The following is a 21,500-nucleotide window of genomic DNA, read 5'->3' as shown; positions in this document are numbered from 1 at the left end:
ATTATTCAAGGAAATGGGATCTCTGCAACCAAAATAAAGCACGTGTCCATGCGAGTAATAACAAGAAGAACGGGACAAGACATGTAAAAGAATGGATATAAATATCAGGCTTTAATCAGGCTTTTTTTTGGGGGGGGGGGCGGGATCGGAGGTTGAAAACATCGACAAACCCAGGAAAGAGGGCACCAATGCAATACAAAGATCACAAACTTTTTTTCAAAGTATACATGTAATTGATTTTAGATCCCTCCCCCCAAAAAAAAAAAAATCTCAAGGAATGAGATCACTACGAAATAAAGTTAACTTTGCTCACTCTGGAATTTTGACAAACAAGCAAAAAAAGGAGGGGGGGGGGCTGGGTTCACTTTATTTCGTTTTATTTCTCGACTTTGGTAAACCTTACAGAATCCAATGGGTGCTGCCTATGGATAATAACACATGCAGCACCCCCTTCCCATGAAATTTAGGGGGTGCTTCAGCAAGCCCGCTTCCGAAATCCATGGCCCGATGCCACATAGGCTGAACCCATTCGACGCTGTCAACGTTTCTATGCAGACATGGCAGATGCATGCGCGTAGTTATGTGGATTCCCTGAAACGCCCCCCAAAATAATGATATCATTTCCTATTATAATTAAATATGTATGAATGATTGAATGAACCGTTTTAGACGAAAAAATGAATAAATATCGATATGAAAAAATAATAAACAGTTTCTCTCTCTTCATTTTTTACGATGAAGTTTGGTGATTTGATTTTGCTGAAAGTGCTTGCATTATGTATGCAAGACTCCTAGATGTATACGTAACTAGAGATGAAAGCATGAAGGAAATTTATGTTGTGTTTGTTCAGATATTTCCTCATTTTATGACTAATTTTGTGCAGGTCAATTGCTGCACGGCACCGAGTTTATTTAGGCTTATTCTTTTTTTTTATTTATAATTGCAAAATTTATCCCTTGAAATACATTTTCAATTTCATATCCTCAATGTTTTTATTGTTTCAGGGTATATATATATATATATATATATATATTGGTAAAAATAAATTATAAATGAGACTACTGCAAGGAGGATATTTGGAGGATTTATTAGTTATACATGTATAACGTCATATTTAAAAATTGTTTTCATTTTAGTCCTCTACAACATTAACTGTTATTATTGTAAACATACACTCTAAAAATTCGAATGTTAAATCAACATTTGAAAGGTTGGAGGAGTGACAACCTTTTTCAATAGTTACATCCAACCTTGTATAAAGCTGTATCCAGCATTTTAAGTGTTGGGTAGAACCATTTAAAGTAGTAAATGCAATGTTGTCACTCCTCCAACCTTTCAAATGTTTAGTTTACATTTCTTTTTTTTAGAGTGTATGTATAACAATCTAGTAAATGGGAATAGGGTTATTTACTTAATGATATTTGCATAATTTGGGAGGTTTGCCAAAGCTGCAGGCTATGACGATAAAACGTGCAGTATATATTTAGCGTCTGATTTATTGCACATTTATATTAAATGCAAATTAATGATGATGTAAACTATAGGCTTTCGATCGATCGGGTTCCTACATCATCCAGACAATCCAGAGATCAATGGCGCAGGTCCAAAGGTCAATGATATACTAGCACCACTCCAAACCAAAACTATGATACTTTATTCCCAATAAAGTCATATATTTGATCGGCCCAAAGTCTGTTTCCGTTGGTGTGCACTGTTCTGTTTTTCATGTTTATTGGAAGTGAATTATACACATGCACTGAAATTGAATACTGAGTAAACATGGCCAAGAGTATTATAGTCTAGCTGTTAAAATCAACATGGCGCCTCAAATCGTGCTCATAACTGGTTGCTCTTCCGGAATTGGGCTCGCGATGGTTCAACGTCTCACCCGAGACCCCGACCACCGATTCATCATCATTGCCACCGTGATCGCGATGTCGGAGAAGAACGATCTCGAGGCAGCTGTCAAGGATTACATCGACAAGGTAGTTTTCATCAAGGAGATGGACGTCACGAAAGACGGAGATATTACTACTGTAGTGGAGAGCGTCATCAACGATCACGGTCAGATCGATATATTGCGTAAGAAACTCTAAACACTATGGTCCGTATTCTAAAGTCGGGTTTAACTTAAACTCAGGTTTAAAGTTGTGGTGTAAGTATGGACAGCCAATTGTTACATAATCACGAACAGTAGAGATATCAGACTTCAGCTCATTCGGCTCTCAAATCATTCATAATTGTGTAGGAAGTATAAATAGATGATTGCCTTCACCATCAATGAATCAGGAAAGAGCACAGTAAATACAAGAAACATTCAACTTAATAAAAAAATTGATACTTTGGTTTCCCATACTTAAACCACAACTTTAAAACTGAGTTTAAGTTAAACCCGACTTCAGAATACAGGCCAACATCTTAATATTTTTTCAGGCCATATCATGGCAGCTAGTACGCAGAATCCGGGGGCGGGAGGGGGTGGGACGCGATCCGGACGCGTAAAATACTTTCAAAGAAATTCGAACGGCGAGGAAGAAGACCGCCTGGGGTAATTTTGCGTTTTCTAAAGTAGAATTGAAGGAGTTTCACGCACAGATTGAACATTTTCAGTAAAATACGTACTGAAATTTTTGGGGAAGGGGCACCTCTTCTCCATTTTTCCTAATCGCGGTGTTATGACAGAAATATATTTAGGCCTATATGATCCCATTGCTCACCATTATGAAAATAGCTTTCTTGATAGTGTTTGCCCTTGCAGATTTGCATGAGCTATCAGCTGCAGGTGTTTAACCAAGCTTATAAGATAATATCACACATAATGATTAATATTTGGTGTGAAACATATTGAATACACTGTAAAAACTGCGGTATTAAAACTGACATCAATTGGTGTTAATAGAGGACCACACCCTGAGGTGTTAAAACTACACCCTAGAGATTAAACATAACACCAAAGAGTGTAAATGTAACAACAAAAGGTGTTGTTATAACACCTTTAGGTGTAAAACTAACACCACCAATTTAACACCGGTGAAAAATAACTGGTGTTAACACCACAGTTTTTGCTGTGTGTTATCGAAAATCCGAGGGGAAATGAATCCCCATGGGCTGTTCAAAAAGGGCCTTATGGGGCATGTTGGGATGTGCCAAATTTCAGTTTAGAAAGAAAGAATCTCCTTCAAAATAATCATGAAAACAAAAAACACTTTCTCTCAAACATAAAAGATCACTCACAAATGTAAAATTGTGGACCTCATTATTTTCCGTTGATACTGACCATTCTTTAAAAAAAAGTTAAAGCCCGACTATTTTCGTTTTCACCTTTTTTGTAATTGCAGTTAACATAGCTGGACTTTCTGTCGTCGGCATTCCCGAAAACATCTCTCGGGAACAGGTTGATCAGATCTTCAGTGTGAATGTTATCGGGACTATACGACTTACCCAGGCCGTCCTGCCTCACATGAAGGAGAAGCAATCGGGGAAGATCATCACATTCTCCAGTGTAGCAGGAAGGATTGGTAGGACTTTCATAATTCTTTCATGTTGGGGTTCACTTTTATACATTCAAGTTTTCATTTGTGACGCGTTCGACAATCATGTATTATTGTGTCTTCCATTTCCTTCAGAGCTTTGATTTTGTTTTCCTGTCGTCGAGGTCAGCACCCCAGCTTTCCAGGGCCATGCAAGATTTCATTTTGAAATGGCATTTGAATAAATCCATCGAACCCCATGCTATTTTTGTCTCCTTTTTTTCTTGTTTTTGGTTTGTTTTGTTTAATTTACAGCATTGTTAAATCTGCTTCTTACTCTCAAAAGTCTGATTGCACAGAATACTTTGATTTGAAAATCCCTTAAACAAATAAGAACTGAGGTGTTGATGTGTTGATAGGTGTAGACAGCGGACCACACCAGACACTTTACATCGGCGTTAAATTGATGATGTTAGTTCAATACACATAGGTGTTATTACAACACATTTGTCGTTGCTTTCACACCCTTTGGTCGGAGCTATATCAACTCTAGAATGTATAGTTTAATACCTAAGGATGTGATGTGTTATCAGTCTTAAAGGACAAGTCCACCCCAACAAAAAAATGATTTGAATAAAAAGAGAAAAATCCAACGAGCATAACACTGAAAATTCAATCAAAATTGGATGTAAAATAAGAAAGTTATGACATTTTAAAGTTTCGCTTCATTTCTATATGCACATCTCGGTCGGTATGCAAATGAGGGAACTGATGACATTACTCACTATTTCTTTTGTATTTGATTGTATGAAATATGAAATATTTTAATTTTCTCGTCATTTTCATGTGAAATGAAGTTTCATTCCTCCCTGAACACGTGGAATTCCATTATTTCAACATTTTGTGCTTCAGGCAAGGAGGTCCTCAAATCATCAAATTCGTAAAAATTGATATATTGTTTAATTCAAACAATAAAAAACAAAAGAAATAGTGAGTTAGTGACATCATCGACTCTCTCATTTGGATGTAACTGGCTCGTTCATATAACTATTTTGTTAAAAATAAGCGAAAGTTTGAAATGTCACAACTTTCTTCTTTTACATCCGATATTGATGAAATTTTCAGCATTGTGCTTGTCTGATTTTTCTCTATTGATTCAAAATAACATTTTTCTGAGGTGGACTTGACCTTTATATTAACACCCCAGATGTTAAAGTGAAGGGAAAGTGTCCATTGGGAACCATGCCATCCTATTCATTGTTCTATCACTAGGTTTTGCATACCTTGAACTGTACTGTGCATCGAAGTTTGCTGTGGAAGGTTTCTTCGAGTCTTTGGCTGCTGGCATCCGTGCCTTTAACATCAGGTAGACCTATTGCCTTTAACATCAGATATACCGCAAAAATGTCAATGCCAGCCTATTGCATAGCTGTGCGGAAAACAGCAGAAGTTTTGAAACAGCACCAGTATTTTGTGCTAACACCAGATAGGCATTTAAACAACATCGGAAAGTGCTTACAAAAAAAAACATTGGTTTGCACTTCTTCGGTGGTTATATCCATGGTATGTATTAATACCTTGGTCACATTTGATCTACGGCGGCCATACGGCGTGTGGACAACAGCCGTTTTATTGATTTCAATTCAAACCACCTATATGTAGTTGGTACAAAAATGTTGATACGGCTGTTGTCGACTCGCCGTACGGCCGCCGTAGAGCAAATGTGACCAAGGTATTAATTAGCATCAGTAATAAAACAAATACATTGTGCCCCACAGTGTAAACGCACTATGTTAACATTTTTTTTTGTCGCATGAAGCATGAAGATTTGAGTAATAGACATATTTTTTGTTACCATGAGAACGCTTCAACACAATCTATTATGGTTTGTGTTATGTGGTGAACACATCGTGTCAAAAAGAAAGAAAAAAAAACATCCTTTCGAAATTGTAGTGAACCCCCACATTTCCAATATTATGCTTTGTTTTATAAGATCCTATTTCCCTTGGTCTGATTTACTGCAACATATCATGTTACGTGCACTATTTCTTTCATTTCATCTTTTTTATGGAAATTGAACACAGGCATTGAATCTTACGTAATGATGATGCGTCATAACTGCATCCTGTAGCAGTATAATACACTGTTCTCATTGGTCTACGATCATGGGAGGGTTACCTCCAGGGTGATCGTAGACTGCTTATTGTGCAATAAAGAGGGTGGAGAGCGTTAATCGTGCGATGTTCGTAAGGATTTTCGGTCATTATGCTCCGTGTTTATGTTTAGCGCGAACTTCAGAGAAGTTATGCAAAAAAATTCTAAATCGTAGGATCGTAGCTCTTAACTACATTGCCGTGGCATCGTATAGCTCAGGGGTATCGTATGATTTGAGCATCGCACAATCAGCGCAAAGACATTGTACCGGCATCGTACAATTAGCGCAGGGACATCGGACAATCTCCGTTCGTCCTCTGTATATGGCTTCGTCTTTGGCCCTCTACGATGCCAGACACAGTACAGGAAATCGTACGATTGCCGTAAAAAAAAAAGCTTAAACACCAAAATCGTAGCCGTAGCCGGGGCCGTAGCGAACGACGATGCCACCAAAACATTGTATAGATAAATATTTCGTACGATAATCGTAACAAATGCATACGATGTATAATAACAAAGAAAAACATTCCAACCTTATACGTATATCATGTTTATAAACAGAGTTTGTCTGGTGGAGCCTGGGCCGGTGAAGACAGGTCTTTGGGATTTCACGGCTAAACAATACACGTCACACTCCAACGACGATACGATCCACGCAATCGACAGACGCCAGCTCCAGAACAAAGTTCCACGAGTAAGTGTGGAACCGGTCTTTGAAATTGACGACGTTGTCAACAGGGTAATGTCGAACTGTATCAACGCTGACGAACCGGCTCTTCGGCTCCTGATTGCAGACACCCCGACAGACACCAACTTGGCCCAAATCGCTTCGGATTTAACAGGAGAAGCTGGACTTCAAGAATTTGGTCTTAAAGAACTCTCCTAAATTGAATGAATAAAACGGAAATGCTATATGTGGAGCGTTGTGGCCCAGTGGATTAGTCTTCTGACTTTGAAAAAGATGGTCGTGGGTTCGAATCCCAGCCATGGCGTAATTTCCTTCAGCTAGAAATTCATCTACATTGTGCTGCACTCAACCCAGGTGAGGTGAATGGGTACCTGGCAGGAATTTATTCCTTGAAATGCGTGTGCGCTGTAATCTTTGTAATTACGGCTGCCAAGCTACAACTGGGGTAATAATATCCAAGTCCTTTGGAAGCGCATAGAGACATTATTTATAATGCGATATACAAGAACTGTATATTATTATTATTAAATTTGTATTTCTGAAAGTATTTTCTCTTTAGATCTATCATTTTCTAAATGCAAGGGGACACATGGGGGTGGGGCATGGCCGTATGCAGCCGCTGGAGGGAGGCGGTCGTTACCCCCCCCCCCCCCCGACAATTTGAAAGCTAGATTTTTCTACTGACAATTTTCACAACGTTCTTTAAAAAGTGTGCACGAAATTCTTCATTTTCATTGAGGAAAATGTGTGCTCTCGCCCAGTGTAATCAAGAAGATATCATCATAATAGAAAGTACCTTGAACCTGAACATGAGAGAAAATAATGATATAGTCCAGGATAGACCCCATAGAAACTTGACCAAACCTTGTTTTTTTATATATATACAATATTTTTTAATGGTTTCTTGTCAATTCGAGGGTGCTGATTACGAATCTGGATGATGCCACTCGTGTAACCTTGAGCATTTTCCGCAAATTGGCAAAATACAATATGGCCGCCAAAATGTGCAAATTACCCATGAAAATCCTAAAATTTGTCCGCACATTGGCTATGAAATGCATGAAATCGTGTGGCAGGAGTAAAATACACTCTGAAAAAGTAATTGTTGACAAAACATTTGTTTTCCTGATATTCAAAATTGCCGCCATAGTCCATTGTATACTCATTATGTACAATATAAATAGGGAAAACCAATTTTCACAAAAATGAGCACTAAACCGCAAAAAATTGCGATGTATGAACGAAGTAATGTATGCAAATCATCATTACTAACGAGATATATCATTCATTATATCATAAATGGGAACATTTCTGTATTTTGATATCTAAAATGGCAGCCACTGGCCCAAACAGTATTGTGTACAATGGCAATGGGGGCCGAAAAAATTCACAAGAGTGATCACAGAAATGCATATTATTAAGATTAAACGAGTGGAGACTAAAAACATAATTGTTAACAAAATATATTATTAATATGTCATGTATGTGATGAATGTTGTATTTTGATATTCAAAATGGCTGCCAAAGGCCCTAAAAGTATTATCCACAATGAGAAAGTGGGGCAAAGAAATCACAAGAGTAATCACTAAAATGCATATATATGTGATAAATTAATGAGATACTGTTTAAAAACATATTTTCTAACGAAATATATCATTCAGGTTTAAAGTGTGTGTTAAAAACTGTATTTTTACTCTCAAAATGGCCGCCAGAGACATTAAAGAGAGTGCCAGTAGTTGCAGTAAACACTGATTTCATGAGAAAGTCTGTAAACCGGGCTTAATTGTCAGAATATCATTGAGGATCTAGATCTGGTACAATTACATATACTGAACTTTGTGAAATCTTGAAATCTACGCTGAAAAACCTTCAAACTAAAGATCACCAACAACGATAAGCACACGTGGGACAGTGTATTATTATTGCTGGAATAAAGACCCGACGGAAGTGACCGAATCCGCGCTTATTTTGCTTATTTCTCAGCAATTACACAATTTCTCCCAAAATCCTTTGGCACATATTTTTTATTCATACAAACAGACACTTGGGTGGTCATTATATTAGATTCTGTAAAAAGTCATTTTGAGATCGTTACCAAAACTGGAATTTATCTTTAACAGTATTATGCACAATGCAAAGTGGGAAACCAATATTCACAGGAGTGAGCACCATAAATGCAGGTATTACTTATCTATGAGTAAAATATTGTCTGAAAGCATAATTTCTATTAAGCAGTTAAGAGATATCATTTATTCTGCCAGTTAGGTGATAAATACTAACTGTTATTGGAAAGTCAAAATGGCCGCTACAGGCCCTTGCGGTATCATGCACAATGTGAATGGGAACAAATTATTTCAGCAGAATTTGGCTTTGCTTGGCCAGATGGTGCCAGGTAAAAATGGCAGAGGTAATAATGGCAGAGGTAAAAATGGCAGATACTGAGGTAAAAATGGCAGTAGTAAAAATGGCAGAGGTAATAATGGCAGAGGTAAAAAAATGGCAGAGGTAAAAATGGCAGAGGTAAAAATGGCAGAGGTAATAATGGCAGAGGTAAAAATGGCAGAGGTAAGAACAGCAGATATAAAAAGAGCAGAGGCATAAATGACAAGAGGTAAAAATGGAAGACGTGACAATAGCAGAGGTAAAAGTGGCCGAGGTACACTATTAGAAAAAAACAGTAGATTCTACAGAAGAAAAATAAAAAAAACAGGTTTTACAGAAAAAAACAAATAATTTTGAAGATTATAATAACAGGAGGGTTTTCCACAATTTTTCTACAATTTTAAAGAACAGTTTTATTACAATACATTTGCAAGGGTACATGCACAAAATACCAATTTTCTGTAAGTTTATACAAATGCATGCATGTAGGATTACACAGTGCAGTAAGATTACAGGTGTTCTCCAGACTCTGTTGCAGGATTTTTTTTTTATTTTTAAGTCTAAATTTTCTAACAGTGTAAAAAATGGCGGAGTTGAAAATGGCAAAGGTAAAGATGGCATAAGCAAAAATGAAAGAGATATGGGGTGCTGGTTTGTTAAAAAGCCGAGAAGAAAAAAGTTTTCACTCTAAAATCAAAGGGGATTTGGTTAAGGGGGAAAATGACTTTAAAAATTATTTCAACTAAGTGAAGTTCTTTTGACTCAGAAAAAGAATTATACAACAAAGATAATAACAATCAGATGATAAACAATGTTTTTTTAGCATACCAAGCTAATTACCAAGAGGGTGCTGCTTATGGTGTACAAAATACCCAACAGCACTTCCGCTTCCAAGGGTTATGACCATCAAGCCGTCTATATCATATTGGATGCAATGGTAAAGAAGGTTCAGGGTCTTCTTTTATGCAAAGAATCTCAACCAGACGGTCCCCCTCGATCGACCCCAAATTATTGGTTTGCCAGTCAAGATTATTATTGATTTTCATAATAAGTTACATATTCAGTACCAAGCCTGGGAACGCATGCTTATTGTCATTCAAATATTTAAAAAGAATAGTACCCTAACCCTCTCTGTCTCTCCACCTCTCTTATGTCTACTCTTTTTCCTTTTTGTAACGGTAAACCTGGCAAAACTTTAGATATAGAAAAAAACAGCTAGACAAAAAGTAATGTTATAAAATGATGAATGAGAATAGTGCAGTTTCATTTTGCTCCTGATGAATTGAATGAAAAAATATTTGTCGTTTGATTTCTTTTTAAAAAGCCTTCACGGTACACCTCAAACAAATTCGTAAATAGCATTGTTATAAAATATTTGTCGTTTGATTTCTTTTTAAAAAGCCTTCACGGTACACCTCCAACGAATTCGTAAATAGCATTGTTAGGCCGATAAAAGACATAATGATATGATGAAATGCCTAACCGTGACATGCACTTCTAATTTAATCTATGTACATGAGGGGCTTTTTGACAATTCATTGCATCGGGATTTGAGGCTGGCCATATTTTACCTAGAGCTGTCATTTTTACCTCTCCCATTATGACCTCTGCCATTTTACCCCTGCCATTATTACCTCTGCCATTTTTACCTCTGCCACTTTTACCTCTGCCATTATTACCTCTGCCATTTTTACCTCTGCCATTATTACCTCTGCCAATTTTACCTCTGCCATTATTACCTCTGCCATTTTTATCTCTGCCATTTTTACCTCTGCCATTATTACCTCTGCCATTATTACCTCTGCCATTTTTACACCGAGCCGGCCAGATGGTGATGTATGAGTAAAGTATCGTGATTTATAACAAAATATATCATATCTTATGTAATTTAGGTGATAAATACTGTATTTCAACATTCAAAATGGCGACCAGTGGCATAAAGAGTATTATGTACAAGGGCAATGGCGGGGCAAAAAAAGTGACAAGAGTGAGCACTAAAATGCATATAATTAATATAAACTAGTGGAATACTGACTAAAAACATCATTGTTAATATGCTAATGATTTGCATATATCACTTCGTTCATACATCGCGATTTTTTGCAGTTTAGTGCTCACTTTTGCGAAAGCTAGTTTTCCTAGCTCTTTATATTGTACATAATAGAGTATACAATGGACTTTGGCGGCCATTTTGAATATGAGGAAAATAAATATTTTGTCAAAAATTAATTTTTCAGAGAGTATCTCACTCCTGCCACACAATTTCATGCATTTCGTAGCAAATGTGCGGACAATTTTAGGATTTTTATGGGTAATTTGCATATTTTGGCGGCCATATTGGATTTTGCCAATTTGCGGAAAATGCTCAAAGTTACACGAGTGGCATCATTCAGATTCGTAATCAGCACCCTCGAATTGACAAGAAACCATTAAAAAAAATTGTATATGTAAAAACAAGTGGAATGCCTCTGGCCGTCTCACCTGCATCACGCGGTTCAATATAGCAGCAGTGCTGACTTTGAATACTACTCTAACTCGCACAAGATGTTCAGTGATACATGGTTACTCTTATGTCCACTTTTTATGAACTAGACCAATAAACTTACAGAGATATGATGGTTATTCAACAAAAAAACCCCAACATTGCAAAAGTTCACTGACCTTACATGACCTTTGACCTTGATCATGTGACCTGAAACTCGCACAGGATGTTCAGTGATACTTGATTACTCTTTATATGTACAAAATTCATGGATCAGATCCATAAAATTTCAAAATTATGATGGTAATTCAACAGATACATCCAATTCGGAGAAAGTTCATTGACCTTTGACCTTGGTCATGTGACCTGAAACGCGCACAGGATGTTCAGTGATACTTGATTACTCTAATGTACAAGTTTAATGAACTAGACCAATAAACTTTCAAAGTTATGATGGTAATTCAACAGATACCCCCGATTCGGCCAAAGTTCATTGACCCTAAATGACCTTTGACCTTACTCATTAGACCTGAAACTTGCACAAAATGTTCAGTGATGCTTGATTACTATTATGTCAAAGTTTCATGAATCAGATCCATAAACTCTCAAAGTTATGATGGGAATTCAACAGATATCCCCAATTAGGCCAAAGTTCATTGACCCTAAATGACCTTTGACCTTGGTCATGTGACGTAAAACTCATGCAGGATGTTAGTGATACTTGATTGAACTTATGTCCAAGTTTCATGAACTAGGTCCATATATTTTCTAAGTTATGATGACATTTCAAAAACTTAACCTCGGGTTAAGATTTCGATGTTGATTCCTCCAACATGGTCTAAGTTCATTGACCCTAAATGACCTTTGACCTTGGTCATGTGACATGAAACTCTAATAGGATGTTCAGTAATACTTGATTAACCTTATGGCCAAGTTTCATTAACTAGGTCCATATACTTTCTAAGTTATGACGTCATTTCAAAAACTTAACCTCAGGTTAAGATTTGATGTTGACGCCGCCGCCGCCGTCGCCGTCGGAAAAGCGGCGCCTATAGTCTCACTCTGCTTCGCAGGTGAGACAAAAAACAAGGTTACACCTCTTCTATCCTAGACTAATATAGGTACATAGAACTAAGCATGCATGCGTTTGGGATTAAAATAATGTTTGGATTAATGTTGTACCCGTCATGAATGTTTCTATAGGAATGGACACTGAATTCATAGAGTACAATAATTTGTTTACCTCTTTCCTCTATTTCTTGCAACAGTTTAACTGGATTATGACACGCAATTTGAGAAATATTGGTAATTTCGTCATGTTTAGTCTCATTCTCTTTATTTATAGAAAGAAGTATTCTGTCAATGTAATTGTTAAAAAAAAATTAAGAACATAGTATATACATACTGTATATAAAAAATCCCTTATATCATTTATTGATTCATAAATTACGTAATTTTATGATAAATTCTAGTTAAAACTCTAAACAAAAATAACGGCCTACACTTATATTCTTGTTATGGTTATTCGTAAATTATTTGGTAATGTTACTATCAGAAACAGCCTAAGTCCTGATTGGCGCTTAATTAGTTTTATTATTATTATTAATATTCAACAAATGTCCTACCAAACAGACTTAAAATGCAATATAACTAAGCAACATATTCCTTTAATGGTTTCTTATTCTTTACTATCAAATGATTAACAACTCGCATCTTGATTTCGAACTACAGGTTGGTCCAAACTACACATGCTCTGGAAAAGTTTAGAGTGATATGTCGGCCCTTTTTTCAAGTCGATAACCCTTCATTTTCCATTGTCGACCTTATTGGACGAAGTAAAAAAAAAATCCAAACAAAAGTTACGGCCTCCATTTAGGCACTTCGTATACCTGTTAGTCGTAAATTTATAGTTAGTAATTTTACCAACAGATTTTTTTTTACAGACAAAGTCCTTAATGGCGCAGTTAAATATTCATCAAACGTCTGACCAAACAGACGAAATAACACAACCCAGTAAAAAATATATGATTTCTTATCGTCAAATAGGCCTATAATTTTATGCATTGGAAGTAGAACATCGTCAATGCCAACGATAGTCGTTAAACTCTTAGCAAGAACTGATGCTGTATCAGTATCAACTTATTAAAACTGACATCTATACATGTATTTGAAACTAGAATGGTACAAACTAGAGATCCGCTATGGAAAAGTGAAGAGGGAAATTGCGGCTTTTTTAGTCGATATTCCTCCTTTCTTTGAACTTTTTGGACAAAGTTAACCCATTAACACCCCCCCCCAAAAAAAAAATGTAAGTGCTTTAAAGTCAAGTTTCCCCCCAGAAAAATGCTAATTTGAATAAATAGAAAAAAATCAAACTAGCATAATGCTGAAAATTTCATCAAAATCGGATGTAAAATAAGAAAGTTATGGCATTTTAAAGTTTCGCTTATTTTTCACAAAACAGTGATATGCACATACAAATGAGTCAGTCGACGATGTCCATCACTCACTATTTTTTTTTTTTTTTTTTTTTTGAATTATACAATATTTCATACATATTTGACAATGAAGACCAACTTGACTGAACCATATAGTATTAAACAGTGCTCATTCCACACGTTCAAGGAGGAATTAATCGTTGTTTAACTAGACAATGAGAAGAAAATTATAATGTTTCATATTTCACATAATAAAATACAAAAGAAATAGTGAGTGGATGATGTCATCAGTCCCCTCATTTGCATACCGACCTGGAAGTGCATATATCTGTTTTATAAAAATAAGCAAAACTTTAAAATGTCATAACTTTCTTATTTTACAACCGATTTTGATGAAATTTTCAGTTTTATGCTTGTTGGATTTTTCTCTTTTTATTCAAATTAACTTTTTGTAGGGGTGGACTAAGTTCCAAGTTTAATGTCAGAATCCAAAAGCAGAAATCCCCGCTTCACCCGTCAAGTCTGCCAATGTTTTCTGAAGGACGTCACATGTTTCCCCCGGCGCCAGTAAATGACGCAGAACAGGTTCGTCGACGTCTAAACAACGCGTTATCACCGCTCCAACGACGTCGTCAGCAGACATGCGAGTTCCTTCTTTGGAGCGAGCATGCGTGATTCGATTCTGTCGGCGATCGATTTCCGAAAGGGTTTGGTCGTTGGCTAAAGACTCCATCTGATGCAGTATCCAATCCCAGAGGGCGCTCTCCACCTGGGCAGGCTCGATCAAACATACTCTGTTTAAAAATATTTTGATAATTACAATTATCATTCATTCGTATTAGTATGATGAACACCATCCCGGTACCTAAACGTTTCTATACAGAGAAGTTGTTAAGAAACTATACCATAGTATCATATTAAGTTTTAGAACAGACCCTTTGCCAGTTTGCGTCTATAAATTCCTGAACATGCTAAAGGTAAACAATTCAGTTTCACTGTTCCTAATATTTTGTATAGACTCACTAACAATCCTTTCATATCCTTTGGTAAAAGTTAATAAAAAAGAAAAAGCTTAATAAAAAATTGTGTTTTTCTCTATAACATCCACTGTATACACAGTGCAAACACTTGCAAAGTGGAACAATTCATTGATATTTTATATAGTGTTTAGCATACTCAGATCGAAAAGCAAGAATGTAGGCCTATGTTTCTTGTTTATGCTTTTATTTATTTTATTTTATTTATTTTTACTTTCATTTATCTCTTTATTTATGTATTTATTCATTTATTTATTAATTAATTTATTCATTTCATTTTTTTTTATTTATTCCTTTTTTTTGGGGGGGGGGTATGATTATTATTAGCAGACTTGCGCCAAACATTACAAGAAATAAAATGTACCTGATTTTAAATGCCCTCAAGCCCCCTGCCAGGGATTCGAAGAACCCTTCAAGAGCAAACTTAGATGCACAGTAAAATTCAGAGTACGGAAAACCTGACAATAAAAGCGTATACATTAGTCTTGCATGCAGTTGCGAATCTACATGTATCAATGACAGTCCGAGAAATATAGTTACAAGAATTATGACACATGATGCTGAAAATGACCCCCCCCCCCGAAACACACACACACAATAACTAAAATTGTATCAGGAAAAAAAATGTGCACATATGGGTTTAGTGATGCGGTTAAGTTAATACGTTCTTAACCTTATTCATATAGGGCGTTGAGTTAGAACAGAGTTCAACGAAATTTTACGAAAATATTACATAGTGCAACAAAATTCACGCAGCATATAGTCGACACGTTAGAATGCATAACCTGGCTTTATCGACACGACCAGGCCTTTTGAAGGGGCCGCGAGGAATATATTGACAGTATACGGGGGGGGGGGGGGGTGTGACGCTGGCCATACGGCAAAACGCCATTATAAATTATGGTATATTTACGTTTTTGTACACGTATATATATTGAAAAAAAATCAGCTCCCTCAATTAATTCCCCACCCCCTCATTCTTTGGATGTCAGCAAAACAGTCCAGATTGCCGCCGTGGAGAAAATACGATTTATAAATTGTAAAACCATAATGTAGGCCAGTAAGTATTTTGATATGTTAATACATTATGAGCCCCCCCCAATAAAAAAAACTTTATAAATGAATAAATAGATAAATAATTAAAGGAATAACAAATAAATAAGTAAGTAGATAAATAAGTAATAAATAATGATGATGAAAATAATGTTAATGATTTTAAATTTCAGTTAATCTATTAATTAATTAATTAGCATGAATAAACAAATGAAATGATATATTTCTAACCATTCATATTCAAGGTGAAGGGCATACCTATTTTACCAGCGATACTAGAGAATGTGATGATCTTTCCAGATTGTCGCTCTTTCATGTGAGGCAGAACGGCCTGGGTTAGTCGTATGGTCCCGATAACATTCACGTTGAAAATCTTATCGATTTGTTCCCGAGACACTCTCTCTGCTATGGCAGGCAAAGCAAGGCCTGCAATATTTACTGTGATTTTTTTTAAGTGAGAGAGAAAAGAGAGAAACACAAATATATAAGCAGCCTAAGTTGTTTGTTTGACTTGAGCGAACATGCACATTGAACATGCATTTTATGATGAATAATGTATTTAGATTTGAATTTATTTCCGTTTAATAAAATAGCAAAATATAATCGAAATAATAGTACGCATTCAAAATAATACAGACAGTTCAATAAAATTACATAAAATAAATTAAATGAACCGAGGGACTTGCCAAGAAAAGCAATGCTTGTGTAAAGGACAAGTCCCTATATAAACTTAGTTTCAATCATGGGCGGAAATCCCAGGGGGATGCGTCCCCCTATCAAATATAGTTGGGGGCATATCAAATGCCCACTATTTTTAAAGGGGGGCGGGGGTTATGATGGAGAAAAAACATCATTTACACTCGAAATAATACATGTATTTTGGACTAAATGAATTACATATTGGATGAAAACTTCTTTTTTTGCTTGTCAATTTTTCCAACCCCCTTGTCCCCCTACCTTTGAGAACAGATTTACGCCCATGGTTTCCATACTAATAAACAAAGCTATAACAATAATGGAGACGGAGACGAACATCAAGTAATCTACAAAATATAACAAAGCAAATAAGCGAATACAAAAATAAGAGAAAGTGATTTAAATAATAAGAACAATGATGGTGAGAATAAATTTGAAATAGCAATTATGAAATTATAAAAAAGGAGGAAAAAAGTTGGCAACGGAAAAGGGGGGAGAGAAGGGTAATGCAAATAAAACTGAAAATTAAAAGAGGAATATGGCCGGTGCATAGGTTATTGGGCAATGTAGTGTCATTATTTAGAATATGCATAAGTATAGTACTTGACATACTTATTGATAGTTAATTCAAGGTTTTAGGTTTTAATGCATTAATCTTGTAAATAGCTTTATCAAAGTTCGAATTGGTATTTAAACAGGCTTATTACAGAAATAAACAGTTTCCATAATTATGCCACCATAAGAACAAGTTTATATATCATGAAAGTCAATTCCACACGCAGAGATTTTTTTTTGGGGGGGTCCATCTATTTTTTTCTCACTCAATACATCAATGCGTCCATGCCTGCTGATAACACCCTCAACTACTTCAGTAATGCGTTCATCTTTTGTGATGTCCAACTCCTTGATGAAAACTGTCTTGTCGATGACGTCCTTGACAGCAGCCTCGAGATCGTTCTTCTCCGACATCGCGATCACGGTGGCGATGACGATGAATCGGTGATCGGGATCTCGGGCGAGACGTTGAGCCATGACGAGACCAATTCCAGAAGAAGAACCGGTCATAAGAACGATTTGAGGCGCCATTCTAGAAATAAGAGAGAACGATCGAAGGGGACAAGACAAATGAAAAACAAATCTTCATACACATTCAAGACAAAATTAATCAACAAGCATCATTCCTATACAGCTTGGTTTACTAAAACTACCCAAAACTGGCTTTCCGTTGTTTTTAAGAGTTTTAAAGAGAGGGCTTACTAAAATGATTTGATAATGTAAACAATTTTCTATATTTAAGTAATATAAGGAATTCTTAAGTTTGCTGTTTATTAGAATTAAATATCTAATTTAAAAAATAAACAATACACGAACGTTCATATATACTCCAAACCAGATTGTATTAAACATTTTGTTTTGTAATATTCGACTCAATGATATATAAAAAAAAAAATGAATTATCCCTTTGTTTGGGAGGGGGTACTGTGGCCAAGTGAATTGGTCTTTGAAAGAAAGTTCATAGGGGGTTCGAATCCAGACATTGCGATATAAATTGATCCACATTGACCTGAACCAAAAGCGATGTAAAAGGGTATCAGGTATGCGCCGGGTGACCTAAATTACTCATCATGGTTACACTTAGTAATTCCAAAGGTGCTTTATTCCGAAGGTTCGTAATTCCGAAACACGTAAATTGCCTATACCTCGATGTTCGTTAATCCGCAAACGTAAAAGGGTTCATTTATCCGAACATTTGTGGCGTTATTCCGAAGGTTCGTCATTCCCATGATTCCGAAGGTTCGATAATCCAAAAAACGAAATAAGGTTCGATCTTCCGAAGGTTCGTTAATCCGAAAAGCGAAATAAGGTTCGTTGCTCCGAAGGTTCGTTAGTCCGGAAACGAAATGAGCTTAGTTAATCATTTAGTTTTCGGAATAACGAACCTTTGGAATTACGAACCTCATTTCGTTTTCGGATTAACGCACCTTCGGAATTACGAACTTCACTTCGTTTTCGGACTAACGAACCTTGGAATTACGAACCTTCGGAAATACGAACCTTCGGAATAACGAACCTTCGGAATATCCGAACCTTCGGAATAACGAAGCTTCGGAATTACGAATGTATGTGACTCATCATAGCCAACATCATCTCCGCCACAAAATATCCAATTAAAAGAGTTCTCCAGGATGAAAAAATATATATATTCAAATATATAGAGAGTAAAAATTCACGGAGCAAAATGCTAAAAATTTCATCAAAATCTGATAACAAACAATGAAGTCATTGAATTTTAAAGTTTAGCACTATTTTATTAAAGCAGATATTCACGTTGTCATGAATATTTAGGAGGTGGACTGATGTTATTACATTCTCACTTTCCCTTTCCTTATGTTATGAGATAAAAGAAAATCTAATTGTGTTATGTTTTCATACATTTAAAAAAGATATGTCTCCTTTACAAGGAAATAAGTTAAAACAATGAATATCTAATGCACTACATCATTAATGTTTTTAATCCATTTTTATAGATCTTGGAGGAAATTTTTTGAATAAACCTAATTTAATCTCATAAAATACAAAAGATGACGGTGGGATATCACATAATCAGATTGCTCATTGAATATTCATGAAGACATGCCTAGAACTGCATCTTTAAACTCCCATGACTTTGTTATTCTTTGTCCGATTTGATCAAATTGTCATTGTTTTGTTTGTCTGATTTTTCATTTCTTCAATTCATATTATTTTTCAGCCTGAATTACCCCCTTTAAGTTTATTTTGCAAATTGCATCCTTCCGAACCTTAATGCTCATCATGATAGTGAATTTGGAATCTCCGACGCACAAACAATTTTTGACAAATATAAAGTTAGCAAGACTCCTTTGAGAGATCATAATTCTCTACAGGTGGACATAACAATCGTACTTACCTTTGAAGTCAGAGATGTTTGATCAACAGAATTAAATTTTCATTGCAATGAGTTTGAAAATTCCAGCTACATGCACCCCTTAAATATAACAGCAAAACTGTGATTGTCTCGGTGATAATCAACGGAAGAGTGTTCCCAAAAGGCGTTAAGTCACTTTTTGTTCCTTCTTTTTAATGTGAATTTTATTTGGAACAGAATTCTGACGAAAGGTCCTTGGGCATGCGTTACAGTAAAATCTTGCCACAAATGGAACATGGCATCGCGAATTTACAGGTGAATGATCACTGCTTTTGAAAACAGATTGAATACATATTATCAACTCTACTTTTTCTTATTTACTTCGCCATGAATTTTAATGTTGGACTTTGTTCTGAAAGGCATTGTTAGCTCTAAGAAAGGAAATAATGAACAATGTTGGTTCCTGTCCTAGCAAACCAGAGGTTATGTGAGCCTACATGTATATACTTTTTTTCTACGATAAGGTACAACTTCGTGGTGACCAGTCAATATACTCAATATCTACACCCAAGCTCATGGTGTAAACAACGCTGCATGCTAAATACACAATAAAACAGCCTACGTACAGGGGGGGGGGTAGTCTGAAGACCCTGATAGAAAATTTGAACTAGTGTGTCTCCACGCAAAGAGCATATATAAAACTTGCTGTTCCTGAGCGAGAGGGCATTCAATACACAAGGCATGAGTAGGCTGCAGTTCAGACCCTTTACTCGAGTGAAGGGTTTGCACAGCAGACTAGAGGGGGGGGGGGGGGAGTGGGGTACATTGAAAAAGAGAGAGAAACTACTCATGGTTATGCAAGTGGGAATCAACATTCATTACGGCCGTATCAAGGATTTTAGAAGTGAAAATTGAAATAACAAAAGTACTTAATTCAGTTCACAGGTGATCTGTCATTTCCACTTTCTTTCAAAAGATGGTGTGGAAAAATAGGGGGTACAACAACCCACAGGGTACTTACCCCCCCCCCCCAAAAAAAAAAATGTATTTGCAATAGGCTATATCCAGCTATCTCAATACGAATATGCTTTAATTCCAGTTTGAAAAATCATTTAATAACCGATTTGTTCCCAACATCGCAACACCCCCCCCCCCAAAAAAAAAATGTCTAACTCGCATTACTCACTGGCTCGACTGGCGGCATCGAACATCTGACATCAAATCATTTGAGCTCACAGTTCCATGGCCATGATGGACAGCCTATCCCTTCATACTCCTGCTAGTGCTGAGCAGTCATCATACCCCTCATCAAAAGAACTGTTTTAAAAGGCCTATATGTTGTAAATAAATGTGAGGCAACAGTTGAACCTCAAGTAAGAAACAGGCCACTGTATAGACCTATATCTATATATCAATCGTTCTTAGTCACAGCATGTAAGAAATACTGGGTAATTTTTTTACCACCACGAGGATAATTATTGTGTCTATACTGTCTAACGAATTTGGGGCAGTAGGCTATTTTACCCAATGCCATGTGAATGAGGGAAGCATTTTGTATAGTAAGATTAATTTACTTTGGAATGCCCTTCTTCTCCTTCTTCTTTTTCTTCTTCTTCTTTTTCATCTCCTCCTTATTCTTCTTTTTCATTTTCTTTATGAAAAACTATAACATAACGTCCTCATTTATAAGTACATTTTTTTAACACCGTTATAATCGATTATTCATCATAATCGATTACAATAAGATATTAAACACAAATCATATGAAAAGCTAGTAATAAGCTTCATATTCTTCTTTCTATCTTTTATTTTTTGCTTTGTTTTAATTATCAAAATAACCAAAAAAATGGGTTTGGGAGATTAATTACTGATTTTACATTACTGATTTCCTTTTTTTAATTTTTGTTTTAACTAAGAAACATGTATATCTTTTTTTACTTATAAAGCTGATCTACCAACAGTATTTATCACATTACAACAAATAAATAGTTTGAAAATCCTTGTTTGTGGGAAGGCAAAGGAACGACCGACGGTTTCTTTTGCCTACATACAGAAAATACGGCGTAACGTCACTACGGATGGAGTTCTGACTCTCGCGTACGCTACATGCCTAGCCCTGAGCTCGGCGCCGGTAATCCTCTGACAGCACTTTCACACCCAACAAATGAAGGCCGCTCGTAAATCAGATAGGGAATTATAATTAAAAAATATT

The 21,500-nt window shown here is 36.1% G+C and overlaps 2 protein-coding genes across 3 annotated transcripts; one reads left to right on the top strand and one right to left on the bottom strand.

Moving 5' to 3' along the window:
- Positions 1-1,773: 1,773 nt before the first annotated feature.
- LOC121431438 (retinol dehydrogenase 8-like) lies at positions 1,774-6,580 on the top strand. Its single transcript, XM_041629006.1, has 4 exons — positions 1,774-2,083; positions 3,340-3,519; positions 4,744-4,837; positions 6,187-6,580. The coding sequence occupies exons 1-4, from the start codon at positions 1,819-1,821 to the stop codon at positions 6,509-6,511; spliced, it is 864 nt and encodes a 287-aa protein (XP_041484940.1). The 5' UTR covers positions 1,774-1,818; the 3' UTR covers positions 6,512-6,580.
- A 7,416-nt stretch (positions 6,581-13,996) lies between these two features.
- On the bottom strand, positions 13,997-20,662 carry LOC121431081 (retinol dehydrogenase 8-like). Of its 2 annotated transcripts, none has more exons than XM_041628561.1 (5): positions 20,475-20,662; positions 17,223-17,488; positions 15,964-16,143; positions 15,017-15,110; positions 13,997-14,409 (listed from the first exon to the last, which is right to left on the bottom strand). In XM_041628561.1, exons 1-5 carry the CDS (start codon positions 20,504-20,506, stop codon positions 14,097-14,099), a joined length of 885 nt encoding a protein of 294 aa, XP_041484495.1. In that variant the 5' UTR covers positions 20,507-20,662; the 3' UTR covers positions 13,997-14,096. The 2 variants fall into 2 exon arrangements, with proteins under 2 accessions (XP_041484495.1, XP_041484496.1); XM_041628562.1 differs by lacking the exon at positions 20,475-20,662 and adding an exon at positions 19,331-19,711.
- Between the last annotated feature and the right edge of the window lie 838 nt (positions 20,663-21,500).

The sequence above is a fragment of the Lytechinus variegatus genome, chromosome 17 (assembly GCF_018143015.1).
Source record: "Lytechinus variegatus isolate NC3 chromosome 17, Lvar_3.0, whole genome shotgun sequence".
Classification (NCBI taxonomy): domain Eukaryota; kingdom Metazoa; phylum Echinodermata; class Echinoidea; order Temnopleuroida; family Toxopneustidae; genus Lytechinus; species Lytechinus variegatus.
Note: the sequence above shows the minus strand (reverse complement) of the source record. Positions and strands in the feature narration are given on the sequence as shown.

Bases quoted from the DNA above. Each gene is read 5' to 3' on its own strand.
- LOC121431081 (XM_041628561.1), bottom strand. From the start codon at position 20,506: ATGTCAGATGTTCGATGCCGCCAGTCGAGCCA. The intron at 17,489-20,474 runs GTGAGTAATGCG...TCTTATTTCTAG, and splicing joins CGATGCCGCCAGTCGAGCCA to AATGGCGCCTCAAATCGTTC. The intron at 15,111-15,963 runs GTATGCCCTTCA...TTTTATTGTCAG, and splicing joins TAGTATCGCTGGTAAAATAG to GTTTTCCGTACTCTGAATTT.
- LOC121431438 (XM_041629006.1), top strand. From the start codon at position 1,819: ATGGCGCCTCAAATCGTGCTCATAACTGGTTGCTCTTCCGGAATTGGG. The intron at 2,084-3,339 runs GTAAGAAACTCT...TTGTAATTGCAG, and splicing joins CGGTCAGATCGATATATTGC to TTAACATAGCTGGACTTTCT. The intron at 3,520-4,743 runs GTAGGACTTTCA...TTCTATCACTAG, and splicing joins CAGTGTAGCAGGAAGGATTG to GTTTTGCATACCTTGAACTG.